The sequence below is a fragment of the Cupressus sempervirens genome, chromosome 9, assembly GCF_028749045.1.
Source record: "Cupressus sempervirens isolate cs-2001-9-10 chromosome 9, ASM2874904v1, whole genome shotgun sequence".
NCBI classification, from domain to species: Eukaryota; Viridiplantae; Streptophyta; class Pinopsida; order Cupressales; family Cupressaceae; genus Cupressus; species Cupressus sempervirens.
This window is the reverse complement of record NC_143126.1, coordinates 587575756-587589675: the sequence shown is the minus strand read 5'-3', so window position 1 is coordinate 587589675 and position 13920 is coordinate 587575756. Positions and strand designations below refer to the sequence as shown.

At 32.6% G+C, this 13920-nt stretch overlaps 1 protein-coding gene across 2 annotated transcripts; it reads left to right on the top strand.

Annotated features, from left to right (window-relative positions):
- The first annotated feature begins 289 nt into the window (after positions 1 to 289).
- Positions 290 to 3664, top strand: LOC149540050 (F-box protein At4g35930-like). Of its 2 annotated transcripts, none has more exons than XM_089801242.1 (5): positions 290 to 513; positions 720 to 1053; positions 2708 to 2782; positions 3052 to 3164; positions 3255 to 3664. In XM_089801242.1, the coding sequence occupies exons 1-5, from the start codon at positions 419 to 421 to the stop codon at positions 3502 to 3504; spliced, it is 867 nt and encodes a 288-aa protein (XP_089657368.1). In that variant the 5' UTR covers positions 290 to 418; the 3' UTR covers positions 3505 to 3664. The 2 variants fall into 2 exon arrangements, with proteins under 2 accessions (XP_089657368.1, XP_089657369.1); XM_089801243.1 differs by having other exon boundaries at positions 374 to 513; positions 715 to 1053.
- The last annotated feature ends 10256 nt before the right edge of the window (positions 3665 to 13920 follow it).

The window sequence follows — 13920 nt, the reverse complement described above, 5'->3', positions numbered from 1 at the left end:
TACATGAATCTACGGATGGTTTGTAATAATATGAGACTACTCTGAATTCCTTACAGGAAACACTTGTATTGCAAACGAAACATACACTATATTCGTGCGATTAAAACTTATGACCTCTCTTTCAAATTTACAAAACAATCACCAGGAAACAATATACTACAAATGATAAGATTAAAATCAAATGATAAGATTAAAATCAAACAGATTGTGAAAAACTGACGTTACTCGTAGAAACATTTGTTTGCGACCTATATATATAGGTGAATAATACTGTATCAAGCATTTTAAGAATGGTCGATGGATATCTAGTTTTTTTAAGCTTGCCTTCTAGTCAATATGTAGTCAAAGATTCTACGTTTTAACCATCCTAAATGAATGTCAGATCATATCTGAGAATGGTCTGATTCCTTTCAAGTGCATGCTTTGCCTTTATACCACTCTAAAGATAGGCCAGTGGCAGACGCAAAGTCAGCAATGGCGCCGCCGAGAATCTTCATTCGTGATTAATTACCGGTCAGTAATGGCCGCGCCAACACCTTCATTCATGATTTTGATTTACAGTAGTAATCAGATTCTCTGTTTCGCTCTGAAAACATCTCCATTCCTAGGCGTGTATAAATTGCCCTGTTTCTACAGAAAAAATAGCAAATAAACCCAATGTTTCTTCGATCTTCATTGTTAAATCGAATTGTAATTTGTATCTTGCTGCTGTAGCGTAGAACAATGTGTTGTGAAGGTGGAGGGAAAACGAAAGATTTGAAAATGAAGTCGTCTTTATCGCAGGGGAAGAAACAGGGGATTAGGGTTTTGAGAAATACAAGGGTTAAAAGGAGAGTTAATGGATTGACCACGAAAGGGAAGAACGGAATTGCCACTGTTCTAGACGGTCGTGAAAACTCATCCGAGTTTCGGTCGCCCAGTCATTCAGAAAAAGCTCGAATGGATGCCAAGTTTTGTTTGACGGCTCATGTGAAAAATTGCTCCACTGTTCTTGTGAAAGAGGAGAATTTGACTATGGAAGCGAATTTGGAGTCGCTTCCCTTGGATATTTTGGTGTGTTTTAAGTTTGTGATATATCCTTATTTGTTTTGTTTGTTTAAGGATGACATGTTCTCTTCGGTTTTCAGAACATCTCAACCATGGGGAATTCCCCAGGATTTATTTTGCTTTCAGTTGGTCTTTTCTATTCTTCAATTAATCCTCGTATATGCTGCTCATGAGGATTAGGAGAATTTTAAAGACTTTCAGATGAAATTGGTTTGTAGATCTTCATTACGTCAGTCAGTCGGACATTGATTATGTTTTGGCTTTAATTTCTGTAGTATAACAGGTAGCATCTGCTTTTTAATGTTTGAAGAGTTGAAATTGAAGAGTTACAGTGTTGTAGGGGAAAGATTGTAAAGATTTTTCTATGATTGGGAGGAGTTTATTTTTCTTCTTCATTAGATATAAGATGAGATTCTCGATTCACTTAAGAAATTTGTAAACATTCTTTTGTATACTTTGATTTTTGTCATCGCTTACGGTTGCTGTTGTATCAGAAGGTCGAGCTATTAACGTTACATATAAGTACTAGATTTATAGATTCACGAGAGGCAGTTGAGCTATGTCGGTTACTTCAATAATCCCCCTCAGCCTTAACCTAGAAGATTCAAACTTTTACAAATTAGGGTTGTCATTGTAGAAGATTCAAACTTTTACAAATTAGGGTTATTAATGTCCAGAACAACTATTAGATTTATAGAATCTACAAGAGACGGTTAAGCTATACTGCAAATCCGAAAAAAAAACATCAACGATTAGTCCAACATATTTTGCTTTGTTCAGAACAATATTTACATCTCTGTGTCTGTGTATCTACAAATGTAGCTCAAACTTAAACCATTTATTAGTTCTGTTCTTCTCTATTTAACAAGAAGTCTATGGTATTCATTGTTTGATGTTTTATTCTCTTAAAAGTACATTTTGTTGGCTGTTCAGGGAAATGTTCATATAAATTGAAAATGCTCAGGTTTGAATTCTAAACAATTCATGATTTCATGAAAAGCTCAATATAGTATTAGAGTTGATCCAGATTAAAAGCTCCAAAGCATTCTATAGAATGGTTGAAGCGGGGTGTTTAAGATAAGTTACATCTCAAGCAAAATGAACAAAATGAACAGAGGAGCTCAGTGATTGAGCACTCCAGTAAAAATGAAAGATCTTATATTCAGATTTTTGTAATTCATTTGAAATGTATAAAAGTTTGCTTTTAGATTGTGTATATTTTGTTATTTTATTGTTGCATTTTTTCATACTAATGATATTGATGAATCATAAAGTATAATCTGAAACATTAATACTAGGAAAACATGGAACAGTCTAATTTAGAAACAAAATTTCATACTACTCAACAGCCTGATTCTTCTCTGTTTAACATGAAGCTTATAGTTTGTGTTGAAGGTGTTTAATATTTGATATTTTGTTATGTTAAATGGGAAACTTTGTTGTCAATTAAGAGATATTCATATGATGAGAAATCAATTATATTAACTACTTTTCTCCTTGTTATCCTTTTATTCTAGTTTTCGTTTAGGAAGATTAGGCTCCCAATTCGTTTGGTTTGATTAATAATATACCATTTATCAGATATATACTTTACAGTTGCTGAAAGAGTTAATGGATTATGGGTGTATATATAATCAGAGCTACCTTATTTGCTGTACAGGTTCGGATTGTCTGTTTTGTTCATCATGATGAACTTGAGCCCCTCTTTCAAGTTTCAAGCAAATTCAGAGAAGCGGTAAACATTGGTTTCACTACTTGATTTAAAATTTTAATGTTATTTATTTATAAGTAATGGTTCGAAGTAATTTGTTGAGATTAATTATTACTGTGTTAAGCTGGAGTAGATTCGAACTCAAGATCTCGTGTTAAGTTCGAGTAGATTTGAATCCAAGACTTCCCAGATAAAAGGCTTATAATTTACCATTGTGTTGTAGACTCTTGCCCTTTTGCCATTTTGATATTTATTTATTACTAGAGTTTAATATTTTTGAAAGAAACAAGCAGGTTTCAATTGCTAGACAAATGCATTTTGATTATACAACACCAGTTCGTGTGCGAGCTTCTAGAAACAGAGCAAATTCTTCGACACCAGACGAAATATCTCAAAATGATTTTAGGTGGGTGGTTTAGTTTATCCATGCCTTTTCAAAGAGCTCTTATTGTTATGTTTGTTCTAAAATGTGTATTGTTTGCATTGGTTGCTTCAGCAACGAAGGCTTGGATTGTTTCTTTACTTCTTCAAGAAGGCCTGCAACGCCTAATGCACCAAATCAAGTGGCTAAATTTTACAAGAAGAGAATGTCTTGTGATGATACGGAAAATATTGCTGCTTTGTTGTTTCCTCCACTCACTACTGGAAAGGATAGCGAAACAAAATTTCTAAACAAAGACCGTTTGTTAAGATCAGGGGCTGCTCCTAACAGAGTTCTGTTTATTGAGCATGAACGCTATTTATAAAAGGACGGGGTTAATTTTCGAACAGAATGTACAGTTAGATTTATTTTCGAAATTTCAGAACATACAATAGATCTTTATAATTTTCAGGATGAATTCTTCATGATGATCTGCATGATTATGAACAAGAAACTTGAAAAAATAAATGTGGCCTTTTGACAAATCTGAGAAAAAAAATTCAAAAAATAAATGTGGCCTTTTGACAAATCTGAGAAAAAAAATTCAAAATGTTTTTGTTTTATAATACATTCTGTTGGGAGCTTAACGAGCCCCTTTATAAAGTTACTCCCTCTTCCATTGAGCAATGTTTGTCACTTCATTTCTATGATTTAGCGAGGAATCTCACTTCTGATCATCAAATTCATCTGTGCGTTTTTGCCATTTTATTTGTATAATTTAGTGAGGAAACTCACTTGCGAGCAATTCATCAAAGTCATTTGTGAGTTTACACATCCTTGAGGCCTTTATAAGAACTAGTACATTCTGTTCATCTGAGGATTGGAAGGAATATATAGCAGTTGTGTAACCATGGCAAATACTTTTCAAGACCAGCTCAAAATTTATTCATGATATTTTTTTTTAAATGAATACATTTGATTTTGGTAGAAATTTTTTGTTAAGTGCATTTAAGTTTGACATAGTATTGGGATAGGCTAATTTCTTGTAAAGTCTGATGTTTCACCTCTGTAAGCATCATTTAGAAACGAGTACCAAGTGTGCTATTCATTCCCATTGAAAATTGATTCTTATGTATCACTACTTATAAAACATGAATCAATAAATTTAACTCCTAATCTATAAAATTGTTTTCTCATAAAAATAAAAATAAATATATATTTTTCCTAAGTGAATGCAATTGCTTACAACAATGACTTGGGTAACTGTTCTAAGAAATATGCCATGCTGAAAATAACATAACCAAACTGAAGAAAAGGCTATTTATGGTTAACAATCTATCAATGCAGCAAGTTATGCTCCGGGGTTGGCTGACTAACCTTACAGGTCAGAAATTCTGATGAAGGTTAATGTTTATACCACATCAATAATTTGGATAAACTTACAAGACACATCAACGAAGACTAAGAAATTTGTACTACTTTGTAGTTGAATTTGTATTGGAAAGGATTTGATAAATTTGTATAATAGTAAAATGTACATAAAAAATGAAAGATAAATTTGTATAATATAAATAGATTAATTGAAAGTTAAGATAATAACAATATTCTAAAGTTCAATTTTATTTGGGTATAAATCTTAACACAGTTTGTTTGGTTTAATGTTTATGAAATCATGTAAGATATAGGTGTTTTAAAACATAATTATCAACATAGAGAAACACGCGTTCAATATAAGTAAATAGATTCACACACAATCAACCTACATTGACTTAAACAAGTTGGAAATTAATCTTTATATTGTATTTCAGTAAATTTAAATATTAAGAGGATTTGTGTTAATTTCAAGAATCATTTTTTGCAAATGTAATAACTCTGTCATTTATTTATGTGTGTTCCAAATGTATAAAGATATATGTAGCGGAGACATGTCTCATGAAGAGACATGTTCCTTTGTTTTATTAGTTAATAATTATTTAGACAATATTAACATTAATACACACACACACACACACACACACACACACACACACACACAAAAGTAGATATATTAGAGTTTGTCTAACCAATAACCATCGAATGATTATCACTAGGTCAATTCAATCTAATTGAAGCTACAACATTAACACTCCTTCTTAGCTAGGGAGGATTGTTATAGAACACATTATGCTCTCAAGTATGTAGAGAGATATGATCTCAATATGATATTCTTGGAATGACATATTTAAGGATATCAACATATATCCATCAAATTGGATGTTATCTTTTGATATTATCCGAAGTATGATTCAATAAGAAATATCAATCATACTTATATTATCTTGGTATGTGCACAAACATCATGATCATGATGCCTACCAAAAGAATGTGTTATATCCTAGAAGGATATGAGTTATCTAATTTTCAGCACATTCTGCACAACAACTGAATGTAGTCTATCAGATAACAAGTAATCAAAATGTCATGATCTCTGGCACTCTAGGACAACAACTTAATGTAGTCTATCATGATACATTTGTTATCATGATATCTGGCACTTTGGGACAACAACTTAATGTAGTCAATCATGATAATAGGTCAAGTCATTGTTAAGATTGTCACCTTATAATAGCAACCTCAAAAATACATCAATGAAAGATCTTCACCTTTCATGACATAATCCACATATGAAAAATAGTAACTCTAATGATATCCACCATGAACAAGTCAGAGGGTGGATGCATCATAACTGATCCTAGAGGGTGGAACAAAGGCTTTCACCTCAAGCTTCTATCTCATAGAGAAGTATGTATTGCAAGGAATTTCATCTCGAGCTTCTCCCTCTCAATCTGTTGATTTTTTATTTATTTCCTTAATCAAGGTTAGTTCTGATGAAATTTCAGACTCTCTAATTCTGATATCAACCTTCTGACCTCCTCTTTGTACAAAGTTGTGTCTGATGAAGTATCGAACTCCCTTTGAATCTAATATCATCGTTCTAATCTTCTGGAAGAAAGTCGTCTCATGCTTCCCTAGTTCAACAAGTATTTTGATCATTGGAGAATCCATCTTGACATGGTCTACTCCCTCTTCTTTTCTTACAAGAACATCCGCAGACATAAAGGAAAAGATCAAGGTGAATAAATCTTATAGTAAAGAGTACAGCGAGTAGATAAATGTAATAGTCAAAGAATATAGTGAATAGATAAATATAATACTCAAAGCTAATGAATACTTATCTGTGCATCCTTGATACAAGTTTCTTTGATGAAGGTCCATATCCGTTAAGTCAGAAAATGACTCCATATAAGCATTTATCAAACAATGGGAATGAAACATTGGTTATTATTCTCACTCTTGTATTGTTGAACAACTTTGCATCACATGAAATATGTTTATATTTATGCTTCATCTCTTTCCAATTTATGGAAGTCGTATTTTTCTAATTGTTTGTCTTCCCTCCTTATTAAGTAATCAAATTGAACCCAATTATTTGTAATGTCCCTTGCTATCCAATATTCAAGAAACCAATTAAACCCTTAAGGAATATGATCAAACACTTAGCATGTGATCTCTCATCTCTACAATTTCAAAAGTAGACTTACTTGATTTTAAAAATTCACAATTAGAATTTAAATAATGAAATTTACTTCATTTCCTAGGAAGTAACAATACTTCCAACTATATAATGAGACATATTTTGATCTTTTCCTTGTTAGAACAACATATAATTTTGTATTTCCAACTATTGACATCTTTTTTATAGTTTCCCTTATATGTTTTTGTATTCATATTGTTCATCTCCATCTATTTTTCTACTTTAATAGATCTTATAAGCAACACTATTAATTAATTACAACATATAAATTATATGTTTATCTCACACCCATTTCTTTATTTCACTTCCATTATCTTCATCATATGACTTATCTCCTCGAGAATATATATCTAATAGGCACCTTCCTTATGAACTTATCCAAATATAATGTGTGCTCGGAATGTAAATGTTGATGATATCTACATCAGAGGTAAAAACATTATTTAATATTAAAGGGCTTAATATCTAGGACCATGTCTTATTCAATTATCTCTCTCTCTCTCTCTCTCTCTCTCTCTCTCTCTCTCTCTCTATATATATATATATATATATATATATATATATATATATATGTGTGTGTGTGTGTGTGTGTGTGTGTGTGTGTGTGTGTGTGTGTGTGTGTGTGTGTATGTGTGTGTGTGTGTGTGTGTGTGTGTGTGTGTGTGTGTGTGTGTGTGTGTGTGTGTGTGTGTTTAGATTATGACAATATCAACTCTCATTGATCTACATCAACCTTGATAATATCTTATGGGTTGTATAAAGTCGGTGTTGATGGTGTATTATAGGTTAATTGGTCCCTCTACTAATGAAGTTGTTTCATATATGAATTGAATACCAAGTTTTGGTGATCTATGATCTCATTATATTCTCTATTTATTCCATTACTAAGAGGGTCATGCAATGATTGTCACTCCATGTTATGCTCAAGTATTTAAGAAAATGTTGACCACAGTCTTTCCTTGGTTTTCCAATTATTCTTTTTTTTTTTTTTTTGCATCCATCGATTTATGTATTAGATACTAATGTAGACACCTCATGAGTTCACATTTCTTAGCTATCATTTGAATTTTTCTATTTGTTCAAAGATTTGTTCTTCTCCTATCCTTTATATGCTCTTTTTTTCTAACTGGACAAAGGACCATCCTCCTTTCCTGTATTATAAGTATTTGTGATATATCCTTCCAGATTTGATTCAACGCTCTTTTCTGACTGGGATGAGTCATCTATTCCTGTACAATACCATTTTGCGATTGGGACTGATTTTTAATTTTCATTTGTTGCTAAATTGATTCTTAGTCTCCCACTGTTTTATTGGGGAATAGAGAAGAACTTGGTGTGTATTATATTGTATCCAATTCATCTACAAAATTAAAGAGTTGTTATTTTTCCTATTTGAATTCCTTCAATGCTTTTGATACCTCCCAAATGATAATCGACTGCTTGTAATGATGATTTTGAAACATCCCAAATGATAATTGATTGCTTGTAATGAAGTTGAGATATTGAGAGAAATAAGAAGCAACAAACTACTTTTAGAGTTAAATAAAACAAAAACATTGACATGTCAACATCAAATTTCAAAGTTACAATTATATGAATGTATACATGGAAACACCAAGTAGTGAAGAAACATGTTTGAATGATACTGAAGTGCATGAGCATTCTTATTTTTCTAAATATGTGGTAGATAATCTTCATGGATTGGTTTCGTGGAGACAGATTAGGACACATGCTAATAGATTATATAGATAATTTTTCTATAATAAGAAATTTGGGTTTCAATGTCAATTAATGGTTGCAACCATTTAAAACATTTAAAATGTGAAAAGTGATGAAAAGGTTAGGAATGTATGCAAAATTCAAGAATAAAAATGAGTCTTTAAAACAAGTTGTATCCACTATTGCTAGTGTCTTTAATGTTTTAGATTAAGGTCAAAATAAATTTTGAAGGGACCTAAAACCCTTTGCAATAAACTAGAGATAAACATTAAGCACCACTAGGTTTTACAAGGACTTGAAACCTGAAGAAAAGACAAAACCAACACAAAAAACTAGGTTTTACAAGGACCTAAAACCACAAGTTTAAACCAAATAAAAGCGATCAAGTTTTATAAGGACCTAGAACCTAGAGTTTTAAACAAGTTGGAAAATAAAAAAGCAAAACCAATAAAACCACGCGAACCATCAACCAACATTCTAGCACCCATGACCAACACCTACAATAGCTCTTTGATGATATTCGCTACCTCTTTACCTGCTTCTGTAGTACTTTGGATAATTTCAGCCGAAGCTAAAGTAGGAGCCTCAAGAGCCTCAATGACCTTTTTCCTCATGCTTTGCCTAGTTCTCTAACTAGGTCATCCTAGACTCCCCATCCCAACATTACCTGAAGACATTATCTCCTCATTTCTCTTCTTTCCCAAACTGGTCGCCACTACACACAAATTGGATGTAACCTGTTCCATTCTTTGCCCACTTTCCTTTATTAAGTAACAGAGCTTCTTCTCATATTCCTTGAGCTTTTCAAGGATGTTTCCAATTTGTATTTCTAATTGAGCTCTCATTGTATGTTCATAGTCTAGCTCTTTCTGCATAACCCTGACTTTTTTCTTGAGTACCACAATCTCATTGTAAAGCCAAGAATCACCTTGAAGGGAAGCCTCTGCTTTAAGCTTAGCAGTATGAAGGAAGGATAATTTCACTTCATGAGACTCTTCCCTGCCTTGTTCATCAGCCCTAATTTCAGAATCAATAATAGTTGTAACTATATTGATCTAGATATTAGTGTTGATTTCTTGCTTCTCTGTCTTCTCCTCTTTTTCCTCTTTACTTAGGTTGTTGTCCTTAACAACAAGGTCATTACCCTCATTTTCCTTACCAGTATCCTTCTCCATTTTCTCCTCATTTTCATTCCTCTTTATATGGGAGGGGTGAACACTCTGATTCTCTTCATCCTCCCCCAAAGCTTCTGACCCAAAATTAGAATCAGTAATTATGTTCTTGTTACCCTTCACATTATCTTTACCAGTCGACACCCCTTTGCTCCCAGAATATCCATCTAGGTTGGAACTAAGGTCCCCCATTTCCATTTTTTCATCAGTGTCAAAATTCTCAAACTTCATGATTTACTCCACGTTTTTCTTATTACTCTCCCGTTTGAAACCCTTTTTTATACTCTTGCCTTCACTAGTGCCCTCCTCACTTTTAACCTTAATTCTCGTAGAATGAGGATCATTGGCAGACACTTTCCACTTCTTCTCCAAAACCAGAGAGGGTTTAATGACCTTGCTTTTACATAAATTTTCTATAAGTAAAATTAAACCTTCATGAAGCACAAGATGTGATTCTTTCTTCCTATGAGCATAGAGGCTTTGAAGCAAAGAATACTTCAAGTAAAATGGAAAGGAGATCCTATTTGTATGCCTAAAATGATTTAGGAAAAAAAAGTGAAATTTATGGACTCTCTTTGCTCTACCATCAAGAATAAAATACTCACGGATACATGACAACACATCCCTCCAGATGATCTTAATATCTTTTAGGTCATAGAAGTCTCCATTTTTCTCCAAGTTCTTCTCTTTAGCTTCTGCCTTCAGGAATTTCTTAAAAGTCATGTTTGAGATACTAGTCTCCTTATTGAATATTATCCCTTCCATCGGAAGCCATGTAAGCTCAAATATAAACTCTTCAATCACACCATGACCCCATGCATTGTGACCCTTTCTTCAAATCAATTTTTGAAGAAGATCTTAATAATGTATGGTTTATACCCATGGAGTCTCTCGATGTAAGTCATAACTTTCCCCTTCTCCAGAATCTCCCACATAGAAGCATTTGTCTTCCACTCCCTACAATTTCTCAATTCTTTCTTTCTTGGTTCCCCTCCAATCTTGTGTTTTTCTTTACCCCTGTAATTTTCCTAAGAAATGGAAACCAAAAGAAAGAGTAAAGTTTTAATGATTACCGAGGAACTTTTAACCTTACATACATGTTGAATACAAAGCATAATAGCACCAAAGTATTTCCTAGGGAAACTCATACTATCCTCCGTAAACCCATCACTCCCCTTAATAAATTTTCCAATCTGAGGAAATCTTTCCTTCTCTAGCATGTGTCTTGTCATAATTAGCTATAGTCATCATCTCCACTTCCTTGCAGTTGTAGCCTCTGCTTTATGGCTAGTAGATATTCCTACAGGAATGGCAATAGCATCAACAATTCTGCTAGTATGGTCCCTCAAAACACCTCCACAACCAGCTTTACTAGGATTTCTTTTACAACGCCATCAAAATTACCTTTAATCCATCCCATAGGTGGAGAATCCCATTTAACATTTTGTCTCTGATCAACAATTTTGGTTTTATAGCCATTAGTCTTCATGGGGTTATTAATTTGGATTTCATCACTCATTTTTTTGTGAGATTTAAAGTTTTCCTTGATGGTTCTAATAATATTGTGACTGAGAACTCACTTAGGAATTTTTTTGTCTCTAAAGATTCTATTATTTCTTTCTTTCTAGATTCCCCACCAGAGATGAGGTAGAGAAATTTTTCAAAGAAAATCGATATCGGCATCCTTTGAAGGACAAGTCCAACTTTGGAAACATTGACCAATATTATTATGTTGAACCCCAATCTAAATTCCAATAGAGAAGGATATAACTCCAAACTTTATGGCTGAACTTGCAACTTAAGAATAGGTGATTCCTATATTTAGATTCCATTTTGCATGGACAACTTCTGTTGACCAAATAAACCCCTCTTTTTTGCAAATTGTCCAAAATTAAGATTTTTTTTTGAAGCAAGATCCAAAAAAATTATTGATTTTAGGAGTAAGACCTTTAATCTGAGCTTTAGCCCATAAAGGTTTGTTTCCCCTTTCCTCAAATCTAAAAACAGAAGAAACTTTAAAACAACCTCTTGGTTCAATCCGCCAAACCATATTATCTTCAATATGAGGATAAAGGCTAAAAGCATTCAGAATTAACCAAATACTAGTAGAAACCATATTACTTTCAGCAAGATTTACCCATTCACTATTAATCCAATAATTCTCCACCAAAATACCATAAATCTATTTGCATCTATCAACGAGTGTTCTATCCTCAAAATCCTCAACCAAAGGATGATCCAGAAGGCACACATCATCCCAAAACCTAATCTTATGCCCATTGCCCACTTTCTAAATGCACCATGACAAGCAATAGCAACAACTTTAGTTAAGAAATCAACTTCTGACAAAATATTGATTAGTAACATAAGTGGATATCTTAATGTGAGTCATAAAACTTTAGAAAGAGTTTCTTTTGTAAGCAACCTAATGAGCAACACTTTCTTTTCAATGCATGTCTTTTTGGTACATGTGATCTGTGTGGCAATCTTTCTTTGTTAGATGAATGTTTGCATGGAAATTCTTTGAGTACATTTGGACAACAATTAGTTGATGTAAAAAGATTCAAAACTATTGAATATCAGAAGGTTTGATCTAGTTACAGAAAAGGTTAGTTGTCATACATTCATGGTTGAGTTTAAGAGTGTGGTTATACCAAAATATGTTAAATACTCTCAATATGTTACATGGCTTGATGGATGATTTTTCATATGTAAGAATAAGTTTCCAATTGGTACTATACTTTTAGTCCTTGACTTTGAAGAGAACTACACACTCACACCACACGATGAGGTACAATCACAATATTATTATTCAGTGCAAGTAGCAATTTTTGTTCATAAAGTTTATAAGCATGCACCTGATAGTACAAAAAAGGATAAAAAAATATTGAGAAAGAATCATTTCTATATGAGTGATAATAGAATTCATTCATCTAAATTTTTCCAATATTTCTTTAAGGTATTCTATGATAATTTAAGAGAGACAAATTCAAATGACCCAAAATCTAATATGGTCAGATAATTGTATAGGAAAATTCAAGAATGCTAGAATGTTCTATTGGTTGAGTAGGACACATAGGCAAACTAATATCCAACATATGTTGATTTTTTTTGAGGTTGGACATGATGGTGTTGGTGCATGCATGAAGAGAGCCCTTTGCAGAGAGCAATTAAAATTTGAGGAAAAAGACAAATTCAAAAATGCACATGTGACATTGTCGAATAGTGTAACAAATATTTATACATAGGATCAAGTCAAAACTCTAAAATCAAATAATTCTTCTACCTAGTTGAAGAGAAGATTATCCTTTCAAGATATGACTATGATACAATCAATCGGTCAGCTAAGTGGCATTCATTTGGGAGTTCAGATTCTAACACTTGGAGCATATGTACTAGGGAGCTTTCTTTTTGTCAATTTTTTCTTACGGGTGAATTGGAAGAATGCGAGAATACATAATGGGTTGAAGATTGGAAACAAAAATCATTAGCACCTACTAACACACACATTGAAGATGATATAGTAAATGAAGGCCCAAATGTTACATTTGCATCAGAAGACTATGGTCGCATTTCAGACCTCATACAACCTGGTATGTACAATTTAATTAATTTTTTTGTGATTGTGCTTTAATATATATTATTTATTTATGTACATACCATTAATATAATTCAAGTACATGCATAGTAATTTATCTTATCTTGTAGGATATTTTTATGTTGTTGTTGCACCTAATAATAATGATGAACAAACTAATTATTGGCTAGCTAGATGTGTGGAACTTAAGAACATGATGATATGTCATCAAGTAGATGATGATGGTTTTGAGTATTCAATTGGGTCTATCATTGTAGCTAGCACCTAGCTATGTACATACCTAACAAGAAGAAATGGTTTACCAAGTAAATATATGCATATAGAAATATAAGAAATTTATATAAAATGAGATGGCATTGAATAGATGATATGTGGTTGGTAATTCCTTTAAGTTATTAAAGGTGTGCATTCTTAATATGTTTATTCACACTAGATACAAGAAATTGGAGATGAAAGGGAAATAATACATGATTAATAAAGGGAATATAAGCATGATGCATGTCTTTGGATTGAAGGTAATTACCGATGTATAACATGTTAGCTTTAGTAATGGAAAAAGGAAAAAAAAACCTGGAGAAAAGATTAGGATTAGATATATTAAAGAAAGAAGGTTTGGCATCTTTGTTGCAGCTCTCAGGTAAATGATAAGGTATGGGGAAACAATAAGATAATAAAATATGATTTTCCTATTTTTGATAACTCATGTGGACATCATAAAACATGTTAAAGATTAATGGC